Source organism: Eupeodes corollae, chromosome 2, assembly GCF_945859685.1.
Source record: "Eupeodes corollae chromosome 2, idEupCoro1.1, whole genome shotgun sequence".
In the NCBI taxonomy this organism is placed as follows: domain Eukaryota; kingdom Metazoa; phylum Arthropoda; class Insecta; order Diptera; family Syrphidae; genus Eupeodes; species Eupeodes corollae.
In genome coordinates this window covers 56,380,932-56,398,014 of record NC_079148.1, presented here as the reverse complement: position 1 = coordinate 56,398,014, position 17,083 = coordinate 56,380,932, and the positions used below count along the sequence as shown (strand labels likewise).

Sequence of the window (17,083 nt, the reverse complement as noted above, 5' to 3'; positions counted from 1 at the left end):
CGTTGTGGCAGATCGTTCGGCTTCAGTTCTTGCACGAGCTGTATTTTATACGGTTTTACACCAAGATCTTTGCGTAAAATCTTCCATGTGGTCGAATAACACAAACCCAATTGCTGCGAACGGCGACGAATCGACATTTCACGGTCTTCAGCAACACTCTCAGAAACAGACGCAATATTATCTTCTGTACGCACTGTACGCATTCGTGTGGTTGGTTTAATGTCCAATAAAGTAAACTCAGTGCGAAACTTGGTCACAATCGCATTAATTGTTTGCTCACTTGGTCGATTATGTAGACCATAAATCGGACGTAAAGCGTGAAACACATTTCGAACCGAACACTGATTTTGGTAATAAAATTCAATGATTTGCAAGCGTTGCTCGTTAGTAAGTCTATTCATGATGAAATGTCAAAGCAAACTGAGCATCTTTCTCTTTGACACCATGTCTGAAATCCCGCGTGATCTGTCAAATACTAATGCATGAAAATCCTAACCTCAAAAAAATCACCCTTTATAAAATGCCTTCAGAAAACGAAATGTAACAATACCTTTTGCAGAATATTAATTTCAATATACTCAAAAAAAATGTATAAATAATAAATAAATAAATAAATTATTTAATTTTAATTAAAAACAATGAGAAAATTACGATTTTCACTACACTCGGCTCACATTTATAGTCAACTGCAATAAGGTCAACAAATTGATCACATGCATTCCCTCAAAAATGTTCACTATACTCAGCAAATAACCGCGCATTTTGACTTCCCATTTTACACTAACTCCTAATGACTCAATTTGTTTTGAGTGCTCATATTTAATATTAATCGGTTATATTCAAAAATTCAACAATAGAAACAGGCTTCAACATTTTTGTATTAAATTATTGTATTGACCTTTGAATTTTGTTAACATTAAGGTTTTCCAACGATTACTTCAATTTTTGCCAATGGCTCTGGTCTCACGTAACCTCTTTAAGTATTTAAAAGACTTAATTGTTGTGTAGTAAGCAATTTCTATCAAACTCATCAACGAACAACCTATACTTATACCGAGAATTCCACCAACATTGGCTAAAACATATAAAAGTTTTACAAAAACATTAATTCAAAAATTTAATCATTCAAACTTACCAAGAAGGCCATTATTTGAATAAATAAGTTGTTTCTTATACTGGGCACAATAAGGTGTAGCATGAAATATTCGCAAAAGGCTGGTATCTTCTAACTGAGTTTCATTGTGTCTAAAATATTAAAAAACAATAATAAACTGAATTGTATTGAGTTTCATTTTTCAAAACATCTTTAAATACCTTTTTGGTTCGACAAAAAAAAAAAAAAACAAAGCAAATAAAATAAATACTTAATTATTTAAACGTGTTTTTGACTATAAAACTTATTCTGAAATCAACTTACAAGAAATCGTCTAACTCAAAGATAATATTCTCCGGATCAAAATCAGATTTATCTAACTGGTACTCATATTCGAGCATGTTGCATAGTGGCTGACAACTACCACAAGTCAGAGCGTATTCCATTTCCTGTTGTGATTCTACAGAATCCTCCATTGGTCGATAAGATGTCCATGTTACTACAAAAATAATCATAATCAAAAAAAAAAATCATAGAATGGTAGTTCTTAAAGGATCCCTTCATTTCATAAAAGAATTTTTCAAAATATGTCTGCTTTTGATTAAGTTGGTTTAAAATATAAATTCCAAAAATGAGCAATTTTAAAGGTTCCCAGGTAATATACCATAAAGGTATTTGTAACCAAAACATAGATTATTTCATTAATTAAATTACCTTTATACCTACTTAAACATTCCAAGTTTGCTAGATTGCAGTAACTAACAGGAGGTTCAATGAAATCTCTTGGCGTATAAAACGGAATACAATTACAAAGAGATTGAATGTTTTGAAGTTTACACTTTAACAGACATTCTGGCTGACTGTATTGCATGCCATATTCTTTTGGCAATTCGTCTGCAAAATAACAACGCCTTTGCCCAACTTTATAGTTTCTAACTTCGTCATCAGTGATCTGAAAATTTATCTGCAATGGAAGCAGCACATCAGTGTTTGGTGAAACTGGGAATTCAGACATTTCTCCTGTTAAAATATCTGGATAGAAAATACTGTTAAATATTTGAACAATAAATCCAGTAGTGCTTCGTTGACTGTAAAAATTGTCATCCAATGAAGTGTTCAACAGTACTTTCAGGCCCATGTCTTTTCCAAAAACATCTAAATATTTTATGAATGTTTCACTTAAAAAAAGGGAGAACATAATAAAACGAGTTTTAAATGATAAGCTTAATTTTAAAAATTCACTTTATCTTCCGGCCCAATCTGTTGTAGTTAAACAAACAACAAAATCCTTCTGGTGTCACTTCACGTCTAAAAAGTTCTTCACAGGGGTAGATTTTTCCAGCCCAGCTACATTTTCGAAGTAGTTCCTCACACTTAGGAGCCAACTTTATTAAAAATATACAATTCATTATATAGTTTATTTTTACAGAGAGCTATAGGAGACGGTACTTACTTTGATCAGTAGTTCATAAATATCAAAAAAGCCGGGTTTTATAGATAGAGTGGTGTCGAGAAATACTTGTAAATCGTATGCATTGTCAATATCGAATCCAGAGCTATCGAACAATCCTCCAAAAAGTTCAAATCGTTCTAAAAGAACATTTTCATCGAGATCTTTGTGTAGTTCACTGCTGTTAGTAAATTAAAGTATATCTATAAAACCTATTTTAATTTGTAGCTTTTGATAGGATACATATTTCTTGCATATTCCAAAATTGCACGTTTGCTTATTTTATTAACACTACATATTGAAACTCCGGGAAAAGGAACTTCCGAAACTGGATGACGAAAAGAGTTCACATACGTCACAGTTGGATTTAATTGAAAATAATATAAACAATGGCCCGTGATGAAGGTACCTGCTATAACTCCAGTTAGTAAAAAAGGAATCCAAATGGACCTGAAAAAACAGTAATTTTTTGACAAATAATGGTCTAATATGTGCAAATAACTTTTAACACACTGCAAAAACTTTGAGTGTCCAAGAAAGGACAAAAGTTTAAATCCAGTTAAGCTGGTGTTTTTGAAAAAATCAATAGCGGTCAACTTTAATGCCTTTTGCCAGATGTTGAGCTTCATTTTTACGGAGTGTGGAAAGTTAACTAATGGGCTTGATGTTAAAAAAATAACTGATTTGCTTACAAGGAAGGAATTATTACGATTTATTGCTTTAAGATTAATATCTAGGAAAACCGCCCAAATCATGTTTTCTTGTAGAGAATTCAAATATGGTTAAATACTTATTCATAAAGTAATGATATGAACGCTAAAGATACAGAACTTATGGAACAACTAAGTTTAACCATTTCGAAAAAAAAACTTTTTGGGTTGCTTTTTTGTTTCGAAGAAAAATATATCTTTCTAAATATTAGAACAACCAAGTCTTTATATCTTTATTTTATTGTATTAAGGATATCTTTTGAATATGAGGCTAAAAACATAAAAAAATAAATAAATTAGAAAACGCAACAATCCGTAGGGCCTAGTGACTAAGAACACCCATTTCAAACCATTATTGTGTGCGAGTCATTTCATGGATGGAGGAGACCTACAGTTTTTATGCCGAATGCGAACGGCTAATTTGAGAAAACACTTTTTATGATTAGAGTTTTTCCTGTAGAATTTGTTAACTTCTCTCAAGAGACAGTAAACGTGAAAAAAATGTAGGTTGAACCCAAGACCTTTAGCATGACAGTCCAACGCACTTACCACCATTGCTGCTCTCTTAAAAACGTATCCAAAAGCAAAATCTGCAATCATACATTTTTTTGCGGTCCAAAGTTTTAAGAATAATTTGTCAAATTTGTAATTAGCAATACAGAAGAGATAAATCTGAGCCCCCCTGCTTTGATAGTGTGATTCCATAAAATCAGCTTACCAACCAACGTTGCTCTAGTCTAGTCTCAAAAATTCAAGAAAAGACTGTATGCCTATAACAATAAGAATAAAACACAAGCATAGATTTTTATTTAAATATTTTTGTCCTGTATTTAAAATCATTTTAAATTAACATTTTTAAAAGTAATATTAAACTATGAACATTTATTTAAAATTCCGTCATAAATAGTAAAAAATTGTCAGTTAATTTTTCTGTAGGTGCTTATAATGAAAGCTGACTGAATAATTTGATTCTTTTCGAAAAACATTTATATTTAAGAAGTGATTCATCATAATTACTCCGATGCATAGTAACAAGTTTGAAATAAAGAATTCTGTCCTTCCAATTCAATTTCGTTGTCTTCATTTACCATTCAAAATACAGGCCAGTAGTTTAACAAATTGTGCAACTACCTAAGAAATCTAAAAAAAGTTAATATTTTAGAGATATTTTTGTGGGGATTATTTAAAAACTTGAAGCAAGCTCCTAAGTCTGGTTTTTGTGGGGATTATTTAAAAACTTAAGCAAAAGCAACGAATTTAAGAAAAATCAAATTCATGGACTGCATACGACACATGCATTATGGGGCGACTTTCCATTACCGCAGCACGAATTTCCTTCTGATTTTTTTTGTACAGTAAGGTAGGGGTCTCAATAGAACATGTTTTAAATATTAGGGCGAGGAAACAACTTTAAGTCATAAAAAAAAATATTTTCTTTTTCGGACTTAACCCTACTTTTTTTGTATTGCATTTTTTGAGTCTAAAACAAGTTTTTTTTTAATTGATAGCACGGCGTACTAACAGCTGACCCCCCTGCTTGGGGTCACTATAGGATTTGGGGTGGGTGCGAGTTTGGGTATATGCAAAGTACTTTTCCATTTGAGCACTAAAATAAAAGAAATTACCAAGAAAAAAAAAACAAGTATGGCAACACTGAACAAAAAACAGGGAAGAAATGTCAAAATCAACCATTTTTGAGTGTTTTGTATGGAAAAAAGTGAACTTTAAAAATTAATTAAAAATAGAAATAAATGTTTCCTCGCTTTAAAATTGCTATAGTTATTATTTATTTGCACATATCTATCGAATAAAAAAAACCGCGAGTTGAAATTCGTGCTGCGGTAATGGAAAGTTGAGCCAAAACATTTTCCTCTTTTTTAATGCTATGTTCTGGGTTGTTTGTTAGTTTATTTTATATTTTGTTATTAAAAGCTTTTTAATTTGCAACCCCTTTTGCTGTCAGTCCTTACACTAATATCCAACCTTGTTCAAATCCGAACAAAACAAATGCTACCATGCAGCAGCAGCAGGTGTGGTTGTGATTGGTAAGGGTCGGTGCGGTGAGGGGTAGCTTTAGGAGTCATTTGAAGGGATGTTTCAAGCCTGATTCACAATAGCGCAATGGCGACGTAACTTTTTTTCAAATGATGTAATGCACAATGAAGCGCTTTCCTGCGCGTTCGCTTCGAAGGACCAATGTTCGGCCACAGTAATATGAATTGATTTTTAATTTTTCTGAACAAATAAATAATTTTAAACTTAAATGAGAAGTCTTAAAATGACTCGCTTGCACCATCTTTGCGTCTTATACGCGTGTGTGCATCACTCTGTAAAGTGTCAAAGAGAACGTGACACTGTCAGCTTTCGGCATCCTATTGACCAAGTTCCAGATGTCAAAAGTTATGAATTTTTATAAATAATTTTTCATGAACAGTGAACAGCAAAAAATGAGAAGCAGCATTGTTTGTTTATACTTTGTTATCTGCAAAATATATATAGAGATACTGTATTACCTTTTCATAAATATTCCAATTTTCGGATCTTTTTTTCTTTATTTGTATCCATTTTATTGTCTTTTACCTGGGGTCTCCATCAAACATTTCCAATGACAGAACTATCAGCATGTCATCAGATAATCCAATAGAGACCAACAATCCAACATCCACTCCATGATACAGTCATCGCAGTTTGGATTTTTCGAGCGGATCAAAATTTTGTCATCAAATTGACGTTTGTGTTGTATGTAGTTGTGAGCGTCCAATTTCTACAGTCTTTTTGGAATTAAATTTCATTTCGTTTCAATTTACGTCGAGTGCGGTCATATCCACATATTTTGTATACCTATTAAGGTAGGTATGCTAGACACAGAATAGCTTCAAAGCTGTCGACCAACATTCAACAATAATAAGTTCTTGAGTAGGTGTTCCTCCAAATCATAAAGTTCCCTTACTTCAAGAAATGGATTCACCCAGAACCTGTGTTTTCTTTTATCCTCTAGAATAGTTAGCTGTTGTAGTTCCTTTAAAAGAGATAATTTTTGTTTACTTAAAGGCATACAAAATAACAACTTCCGACACAAAACGTAAATCAACAAAAACGTAAACAACAGATTAACCGTCTTGTCAAATGTGACATTTGAGGTTGTTAGATAGATAGATATTTTATTTTATTGGCAAAGAGAAAGTTACAGAGTTTACAATAATTTTAAGTCATTGCACAGCAGAGATATGATATCAAATTGTATCTTACTACTGAAAAATAATAATTAGTTTATAAACAGAACATGTAATATCCTAATATTGTAGTTTGAACGAAAACTTTGCAAAGTAAAAACCTTCATTCGAATTTTCTTTATAATTATATCACAGATAGGTTATGCTTAAATTTAATGGAAATTAATTTTCGATGATTTATTTTATCATGGCAAGACATAATATGCCCAGTCAAAAAAAAGCACTGGATTGCGGAAGAGAATTTGGATTGGATTTTACTCTTGTGGAGCCTCAGGGTTAAAAATGACAAAGTTCAATCATTTGAAATAAAACTTTCAATGTGGTTCTTTACATTTATAACAACTAGAGTTTAAGGTAGGTGACATTTAAAAAAAAAAATATATGACATAAGCATGGCGTTACTAAAATGGGTATAAGTAAAGACGGTGTAAGTGCTTCGAATTCTTTAAAATCTTACGAAGTTAAAACAAGTATAAGTGTAATCTAATCAATAAGACTGTAATAGTTTCAATCCTTCAATTACGCATCAAACATCTTTGATGAGTATTAGTGTTTACGTAGTCAAGTCATTTAGATAACATTAATGCTACAAAAACAACAAAATTAGTTGAAATTTCCCCTCCGATATACTGTAAAAATGTCGGCTACAAGGCTAGTGGACACTGGTTTTGGCTGATTCAGCTACTCTATAAGGACATACAAATTCAAAATGAAATTAATCGTTCAGTATTTGAATTTACATAATTATAAATCAGTCATATTAAATAAATAAATTGGGTGGTGCCACAGTCCGTTTGGGAACTAGGGCCTAGTGACTAACAACTCTCAACCATTCCTGTGTGCGAGTACTGTTGTCAGGGATGGAAGGGACTTACAGTTTTAAGCCGAATCCGAACCGAAAATTTGAGAAAGCACTTTTCATGACAAGAATTACTCTTGGAGAATTTCTCAATTCCTCGCAAGAGGCAGTATCCGTGAATAAAACTTTAGGTGGCATAGGCAGGGATCGAACCCAAGACCTCTCGCATGACAGTCCAACGCACTGCCCATCATACCACGGGTACTACTACTATCAGTCATATTAATGGGATTTTATTAAATTTAAAAACAAAAAGATTACTTTTAAGTTCTTATTTCTATGACAGTTTTAGGTTGACAGCTTTATAGTGCAATTTCACATTCTCAAAGCTAGTTGACTATGTTATGTAGATATTTTGACTACGTAGTCACTAGCTTTATGAATGCGCCCCCTATTGAAGAGTATCTCTAACAAGGTAACAGCTGATTATGATAATCATAGTAAATATTTTTGTTGTTTGCACATCAGACCGGTTATTAGACCGTTGTTATACAAATACATATTTAGTTTTGTATAATTTAAATATTAAAGATTTGTTTGGATTAAAAATCCTGCGCTGAACGGTACAAACCATACATACATTTATTTTCAACATGAAAGCTTATGTTCTCCTTTTTCCATTGATCATAAAATAACAAAAAAAACACCTTTTACAAAAAGACCAATCAAACGTAAGACAAAGATCGGACACCCTAATGTTCGTACATATCTCCTCATACAACAAATAACAAGAGTCAGAACATGTTTAATAACATCATTTTTATCTTCGAATAAATATTCCGTGTAAGGACCTTTTATGTGCAGATTAGAAATTCACATTGGACATATTATATTAGAAATAGTTTTTAACAAAACTGACGAAAATATACATTTGTAAGAATGACCAAAGAAATGGATGCACTAAATGATAATGTTTATTTTCTTCTTATTTTAAAGATCAAAACAGAAAACTCCAAAAAAGAAGGAGGTAGAAAATGCCAACTTAAACAATGTCACAAAATTGTGCTCCATATTGCTGGAAGGGAATCAAAATTCATCCATGGAATACAGCTGACGGAACCCCCTGAAGGTATTGATAAATTTTTGATTTTATGATATGGAAGAAACTAGGTATTAGGTATTCTTTGGTTTTTAAATATTTAACTCGTACATAATGCAATTATTTGCTTTAGAAGTTAGGAAGGCATTCCAAGTAAAAAGATAGACTATGCCTCCGCAAGGTTTAGTGATATGTCTAAATTTTCTTATCGTGTATGGACTAAATTCACAATTAATTTCTTTCGATTATTTGTATTAGTTCAATTTTTAATTCCTAAACATATAAAAACAATGCATAGCCAAAAATAACTTACAAATAATCAAGATGACAGTTTGATGCATTAAAATGTTTGTTTACCTTCTGCAAGGCTGAAAACCGTAAACGTCAAGTGAATGCAATCAAATTCTTCATTTTGTTGTGTTGCGCACTAAGAACTTGCAAGCTAGGGTTCGGACATTATATCATGGTCTGCTTTGTATTATAATATTAAAATTAATATGTAGTTAAAAGACAAAATGAAGACTATTTTGCAAAGAATCTTTCAAGAGTTTTCGATTGACAGAATGAAGGCATTCTACTTTTGATGTATTTATATCTGTCAAAATGCTAAATTTTCATCGCTCTTTGTAGTTTATTAGTGCTAAACTAATTGATTTATTTTTGATTTGAAATAGTGATATGTCAAATTATATACATCTAATTATTATTATAATCTTCTGTCGAAATGGGTCAATCAACCCAAATTTTAATGAAAGTTTAACAAGTAAATTGACAAACAACAAAAGAAAATCAATTTTATAACAAAAAAAGGAGTTATAGGATTTTTAAATCTTTCATATTCACTTTGGATAAGTTCACACAGTATAAGGGACTTCAAGGTAAGTCAAGTTTCTAATATCTACCAAAAAATTGCCATCCAATTAAGGTAAAAGTTGACTATAAAATAAGTCAAGAAAAACCTCCCAAGAATTTGATTGTTCTGTTATTTATTTTCTTCGAAATTTTAATTAGTGTTTTGTGTTAAAAGATTTCTCGTCAAATTGGAAAAGGAATAAGTAATTTTTCGTGATAGACTTGTAGACTACCTGAATAGTGTTTTGTAGCCATAATTGTGTTTCTGTATTTTCTCACGATCAACTGAAGGAAGAGGTTTGTGAAGAAAAATTCCAAACTTGAAATTATTGACATCTGTCAAATTAACTAGCTGCCTGGCCTAAATTTACGTTCAAAGAATTAAGTTGCCTTCCCTTATGTATTATCCCAAACAAGTCCTTATAAAAAGTTTTAAATATTAAACTTTTAAAAACATACATTAATTGAATAATACGTAAATAGTACCCAAGACTTAACTACCCTCAATTTATGTATCAAACTTTCAATAGTACTGGGTGTGGTATTTTTAGGTACTCTTGTATTTTGATTGACTTGATACTTTATGAAACAATTGCACCTGTCATTTGAGTTTGTGTTTTTTTCTAAAACAATCGTGAATTACTGAGTTTATTGTTATTTTCTTATCTCAAAAACAAAATGCAAAAAAGCACAGATTCGCCATGGAAAAGCAAAATGAGAAAGAAATTCTATGAAGATTTGTTTAGCCGAGAGGGCTACTACAACAGTGTTTTGCTAACGAAAGAAAAATACGATGAAATAATAAAAGACATCAAGCGAATCAAAGCTTTCAAGAAGCCGGAGTCAACGAGGGATTATCTTCTTATTGAAAGATATGATGTTACGACAATAGAAGGTTGTGAAAAGCTGATAAGTCCAAAAACAGAAAGCGACAAAAGTCTCAAAGTATATGTCCATTCTGACGAATTGTTCGACATCCTATACATCATTCATACTTCCATTGGACACGGTGGCCGGGACAAGATGCTAAAGCTGTTGCGGGCGAAGTATAAAAACATTACTAGAGCGCAATTGAAGATATTCTTGGACTTATGTGAGTCCTGTCATCCGAAGAAGAAGAAAGTTTTCGGGGCTGAAAACTTTAGGAAATCTAATTTCAATAACAAATGCCAAGTCGATTATATTGATTTTCAATCTCATCCAGATGGAAACTTTAAGTTTGTTCTTGTTTATAAAGAAGAATCAACACAGTTTGTTGTTCTCAAGCCACTTATCTCAATGTCTGCTCAGGAAATTACCTACAAGTTACTTGATGTATTTCTAATATTTGGTGCTCCAATCAATTTATATTTAGATAATCAAAATAAAGTGTGCAATGAAATTATTGATATCTTCCGGCCAATGTGGCCAGAACTTAAAATGTTTCAAGGAAAACCTAAACAAATTAAAATCGAAGGAGAAACTGCAGAGAACGAGCAGCAGCAAGAACCACATTTAAATGTTGAGAAGATACTTAGAACTTGGATGGCAGACAATAATTCAACCAGGTGGAGTGAAGGTTTGAGATTTGTTCAATTCATGAAAAATCGTGCCTATCACATAAAAGTCGAAAAGTCTCCATATGAAGCTGTGTTCGGTTCTCGTGCGAAAATTGGATTGGCTTTGAATTCAGAGAAATTGATAAATTTTAAAGACACTGAATACGAGACGGAACGTGAATTCGAAATAGATTCACACATTTACAACATAAAACTGGAACCATCCGACAGTCCAGAATCATTATCAGAACTTGTCCAGGATCCACTTACAGAGGACGATAGTGTATTATTTGATAGCTATAATAGATCACTTGAAAACGTTGAAGCGATAATTATGGACGATACTGAGTTACCTTCGAATTCTTGGAATCAAACGGTGTTTCTTAAGAGGCACGCAGATGAAGAAACAAATTGGGAAGGTACTGTGAAGCAGCCAAGAAAGTCTTAAAAGACTATAGCACCCAAAAACAAGTTCAAAGAATTTTCTTTAATGAACAATTTAATTTTGTCTATATACCTTTTTGACTAATATGAAAGAGCACAAAGAAGATTTTTGTAAACTGGTAAAATCTTTCAAAACAATTATGTGTACCCATATGTCTGATCTCAATAAATTTTAATATTAATAACTTCAATTGGATTCCCTCACTTTAAGACCACCGCAAAACTCTTGCTTTGTAAATTCTTTATTTTTTAAACGACAGCTTCCTAGTTGAAATGAATAAGTTATATACCTTTTATTAATTTAGTTACACGAAATCATAATTATATGTTTATATAGGAAATACATATGTATAAAATAATTTCGTTCATTTTGTTATGTAGTTTTTATTTAACAAAACTGTAAGTGGGAAGGTTTAATGAAATAAAAATTAATTTAAGAATATGAAATGACTTTTTTCTCATTGAAAGTTTAACTGATTTGTGTTCCAGGGAAACGAGTTTTATTGACAGTTATATTATTATTATTATTCCAAGCTTTATTCACTCATTAATACTTTAAAATTTACAATAATGTTATAATTACCATTTGATTGAATATATTTACATTACATTTAAACAAGTATGTGTACGTAAAATTAATTAAATTACAAGAAACAAATAATTCAATGAAGGTTTAAAACTAATTTAAATATATACATTATTTGAAAAGAGAGGTATAATTTTAGGTTATCTGAGCATAAGCCTCCCCCAGACTTCTCCATCTTCTTCTATCTAGTGCTTCTCTCCAATAAAGTGGGCATATTTTTCGGATGTCATCCTTCCAGCGTTTATGTTGTCCACCTACGCTTCTTTTGCTTTCTAAGGGTATCCATTCGGTTACTAATTTTGTCCATCGATTATCAGGTGTACGTATTACATGTCCTGCCCATTCCCATTTGAGTTTCTTAAGCCTCTGTCTAACGTCTTCAAAATTAGTTTGACTTCTTATATTCTGATGGTTAATTTGCTGGGCAATATGAACGTTCAAAATAGCTCTCTCCATTGCTCTCTGACATGATTGGAGTTTCATTTCAGTGTTTTTCGTGACTTGCCAAGTTTGGCACCCATAGGTGAGGACTGGAATAACTGTTGAGTCAAACACATATTTCCTTGTTTTATTCGAAATATTCAATGTAAGAAGATGCTTAACGTTCCAGAACTGCCTCCAAGCGTTCGTCATTCGCTGCTCTATATCCTTTTTTTCTTTGTCTTTGAATGAGATAATCTGACCATGTGTAGTCTTCAACGTATTCTAGTATATTGTTATTAAAACTAACTGGATCATAAGCACCATTTGTCATAATTTTAGTTTTCTGTTGATTTGTTGACAACCCAATATTTTCGCATTCCGAGCATAGTTCGTTTAGCATCGTTTGAAGCTCTTCACTGCTGTTTGCGATAATTATAATGTCATCGGCAAATCGGAGGTTTGAGAGACATTTGCCATTTATCTTCAATCCTTTGTCTTCCCAGTCTAGCTTTCTAAATACTCCTTCTAAGGCTGCGGAAAACAGTGCTGGTGAAATTGGATCTCCTTGCCTAACACCTCGCGATATTTTAAAATCTGATCCGATGCATTCCGTTTTTATGTGGGATGTGCTCCTGTCATACATTTTCTTTAGGATTCGAACTATTTTTTCGTCTACACCTTGATTGAGAAGCGCCTTTCAAATAAATCTTTGCTCTACTGTGTCAAACGCTTTTGCAAAATCGATGAAGGCAAAGTATATTGTGATGTTATACTCTTTGCATTTTTCTATTATTTGATTAACGGTTTGTAGATGGTCTATTGTTGAAAAACCTGATCTAAAACCGGCTTGTTCAAAAGGTTGATTTAAATTAAGAGTGGTTTTCATTCTCTCAAATAAACACTTCGCAAAAACCTTGTATATCGATGATATTATGCTTATCGGGCGATAATTGTTGATATCGTCCCTATTCCCTTTTTTTACAGTTATATTAAAGAAATGCAAATAAAATTGATTTTTGACTTAGACTTCGATTTCGATTTCATTCAGCTTAGAGTTAACTATAAATTGGACTTGGATTTTTTTGAAAATCTTCCATCAACTAAGGCATAACCTGCTGCACCTTCAAGGGCTTTTTAAACACGTCTTGAACAACATACATTTCTCCCAAAAAGAAAAAAGTTATGGTCTTACAAATTGAACTGTTTAATCCTAAAACAATTTTATACTATGACTTATTCGATGAAAAAAATTACAAAAACTATGACGATACAAAAGTTGATCACATTTAAATAATTTCTATTAAAGACTCTTTTACGAATCCCGAAAATCTGTATCATAAAATCCGTTCGTAATGCACAATTGTATGAGATTTTCCACTACGAACGGATTTCATGATACAGTTTTTCGGAATTCGTAAAAATTTCTAATAACCATGGATTTCATGATAAGGCTGAATAAAAAGTTTATGCGTAATCTTCCTGTTATTGGTTATTTACTCAAACTTGGTATACGACGGTTGCTCTTTATGTTTATGATGTTAGTAAAATGAAGCTGACAAGTTAATCGTTTTCGAGAATAACTATCCTCACATTGTTTAAGCATTTAATTATGACTGAATTTGCTTCAACAGCAGTTTAAAAGGTATACAAAAAGATTTTCGAGGAATTATTCAGTCAAGAATGCATTGATTTCCTTTAAACCACGTTAGATTGACGCTCCTTGCTGTAGCACTATTAAATCTTGGTACGACGAATTCAATCGTTTTCCTGGGCGTCCTTTACTCAGCGATGTAGTTGGCGATCTTGCATTACTAGATTTTGCACATTGTTTGACGTTCAATCAATTATTGTGCCCGAAACAATGTTCAAAATCTGAAAATGCAAGGTCGTCATGTGACCTACTGGGACACATCGGAGAACATTAGTATGACTAGAGATATTGCATAAGTTTGTCTTGATTATGTGTGAAAAGATATCTAATGTTAGAATACCCATATTTTAACTGTCGTTTTAAAAAAGCAGTTTCGATTGCTTGAATTAAATGCGTGTTGACACAAAAGCGAGGTGTTGAATTTGATTAATGGGTGTATTGCAATGAACCTTAAAAGGTGTTCCAAGGTAAAGCAAATCTAACAAAAAATCACTTACGAATTTTCTACTGTTTCCTCTCCAAAATCGGGAAAGTGGCCACCACACACATAAATAAATTTTAAATGTTCAGGCTAGAATGTCTTTGAAAAAAAAATGCGGGTAACTTACAACAAAAACATCGAAGCTTTTTTATCATAAAAAGGAAAACCATTTGGAACAACTACTTTTTTAAAGACTCAAAATATTAACCTTATGGATATCTTACCTTGTTTTCACGTTCCAAAATATCAAAAAGAGGCTGGGATGCGACCCACACTGATAACTTCCCATCCCGTCTGTCGATTTATTTTGCTTAAAAGTTTGTCTCTATGTACTCGTATCAATTTTTACCAAATTTGCGTACTATTTTTTGTAGATTTTATTTTTTTTTTAAAACGGATTGTTGGATTTTTATATAAAAATTACTGAATATCGAAAACAATATTTTCTGTGAAATAAAATAAGTTTGGAGTCAATTTTTTTTAATTTTTGAAAAGCTATTTAAGTCGAAAGTAATTTTTACCAAGTTTTAGTATTGTTTTTTTTTTAGTTTTATTTTTTGTAAAAAAACTTTCAATTCGATTTTTTTCAAAATTTTATCGAATGTTGAAAACAATATTTCTTATAAGATAAGATTAGTTTGAAGCCAATACCTACAATTTTTGAAAAATATTCGAGTCGAAAATCAATTTTTATCAACGTTTATACATTTTTTTTTGGTTTTTATTTTTTGTAAAAAAACTGTCAATTCGATTTTTCTCAAACTTTGTCCTAATGTTGAAAACAATATTTCTTATAAGTAAAAAATTAATAAGAAGCTATTATCTCAAATTTTTGAAAAGATATTTGAGTCGAAAATCATTTTTTACCAACTTTTGTTGATTTTTTTCCGGTTTTTAATTTTTTGTAAACAAAACTGTCAATTCGATTTTTCTCAAAATGTTACTGAATGTTGAAAATAATATTTTTTGAAAGATAAAAGTAAATTAAAGCCAATATTTCAAATTTTTGAAAAGATATTTGAGTCGAAAATCAATTTTTACCAACTTTTGTTAATTTTTTTTAGGATTTTAATTTTTTGTAAACAAACTGTCAATTCGATTTTTCTCAAAGTTTGTCCTAATTCAAGCCCAAATTTTCAAGTTTTTGAAAAGATATTTGAATCGATATTCAATTTTTACCAATTTTGAGTAATGTTTTTTTTTTTTGATTTTTATTTTTTATAAAAAAAACTGTCAATTCGATTTTTCTCAAAATTTTATCAGATGTCAAAAACATTTTATAAAAAAAACTGTCAATTCGATTTTTCTCAAAATTTTATCAGATGTCAAAAACATTATTCTTCGTTGCACAAAATTGTTTTGGAGATGAAATCAGTTTTTCAGTTTTTTTCGATTTATTTGGAATTTTTCCAAAAAATATACTTGTTTGGTATCACGTTACAGTTTATTATATAAAATTTAATTCAACTGTGGGTTAACCACAGTTTTCACCTTTTTTTCAAACTGCTATGGTAAAAAAACCACCCACGCAATTTTCTTGAGAGCCCTTTCTGCATCTTTCTGCCTTATTATCTGTACAACAAAATTTATTTGAAATCGATATCTCTTTTCGTTCTTGAGCTATGGACAACGAAAAAAACGTCGACAACGTATGGACGTACGAACGTAGATACACACGCACGCACAGACATCTTTCTAAAAATCTTTTATTTCGACTCTAGGGACCTTGAAACGTCGAGAAATGTCAAAAATTTCAATTTGACAAATCGGACCCATTACAATAACTTCCTATGGGAAGTTAAAAATAAAGGAGAATGGACAAAAATATATCTGACGTATTCTACCTAGTGCCCAGAAACGAGACTTTCATACAATTATCATTAGAAGTTACCAAAGTACGAGTATTTTGTATGACCTTAATAATAGGAGTTGGCTAAAAAATTACAAACTATCGTCTGATACTACGACTTATTGTACTTCTTGTTGAAACTTAACACTAAAATCAATATGTAAGTACTATTAAGTGAATAATCGATAGACAGTTTGTTTTATTTCATATTAAAATAAATAACAGAAAAGAATCAGTTTTTTAAACTGAGTTAAAAAAGTAGAATCTTGTGCTGACAAGAAAAAGGAGAGTTTCTGTTATATGCTAAGTTTAGAATTTTGTATCCATAATCCATTATTTTCTTTAACTCAGCTTTCCAACCTTGCATATCAAATTTCATTTATTTCGAAATCAAAGCTCAAAGAAAATTACCGATACCGTCGTTTTAAAGGCCCACTATTACAAACAAATATATTATAATACCTTAGCCCACAAACATATAATGCCTAAGACCTATGGTTTACAGCTTTGTTTATAGCTTTCCCCACAACATATTACATTACATTACACACTACTCAGCAAATAAATAAATGGACAGAGTACAGAACACAGCACCTTGAGCGACTAGACTATGTAAGGTGATAACAACACAAGACATTAATACAAGACAGGACAGAAGAGAAAGAACAACAGACAGAAAGACATACATTACAACAGCACGCGGTGGGTTTCGAGACGGTCCCCAATCTTTCTACTAACCACGCTCACTGATACTTGATTTCGGTGATCGATGGGAACAGAAGCTTTATCAGTGACTAGGCCGTTGCCTCCCCACAACATATGTACTTCCCAATTGTGGGCAGGCCAAAATATCCCATCTCCTTAATTGGACAAAT

At 31.6% G+C, this 17,083-nt stretch overlaps 1 protein-coding gene and 1 long non-coding RNA gene across 3 annotated transcripts in view; one reads left to right on the top strand and one right to left on the bottom strand.

Annotated features, from left to right (window-relative positions):
- The window catches only part of LOC129948009 (uncharacterized), a 48,792-nt gene that overhangs the window by 5,419 nt on the left and 26,290 nt on the right, over positions 1–17,083 (top strand). The window contains exons 1-2 of one of the 2 annotated variants that reach the window (XR_008781816.1): positions 7,902–8,218; positions 8,282–8,414. This is a non-coding gene — a long non-coding RNA (uncharacterized LOC129948009). Of the gene's footprint in view, positions 1–7,901; positions 8,219–8,281; positions 8,415–17,083 lie in introns of those variants that run through there. The other variant, XR_008781815.1, reaches the window with a different exon arrangement.
- On the bottom strand, positions 871–3,190 carry LOC129948003 (pickpocket protein 28-like). Its single transcript, XM_056058803.1, has 8 exons — positions 3,057–3,190; positions 2,787–2,993; positions 2,547–2,724; positions 2,336–2,478; positions 1,808–2,271; positions 1,418–1,592; positions 1,136–1,245; positions 871–1,075 (listed from the first exon to the last, which is right to left on the bottom strand). The coding sequence occupies exons 1-8, from the start codon at positions 3,170–3,172 to the stop codon at positions 939–941; spliced, it is 1,530 nt and encodes a 509-aa protein (XP_055914778.1). The 5' UTR covers positions 3,173–3,190; the 3' UTR covers positions 871–938.

Bases quoted from the DNA above. Each gene is read 5' to 3' on its own strand.
- LOC129948003 (XM_056058803.1), bottom strand. From the start codon at position 3,172: ATGAAGCTCAACATCTGGCAAAAGGCATTAAAGTTGACCGCTATTGAT. The intron at 2,994-3,056 runs GTGTGTTAAAAG...CTGTTTTTTCAG, and splicing joins GGACACTCAAAGTTTTTGCA to GTCCATTTGGATTCCTTTTT. The intron at 2,479-2,546 runs GTAAGTACCGTC...TTTTTAATAAAG, and splicing joins TTTATGAACTACTGATCAAA to TTGGCTCCTAAGTGTGAGGA.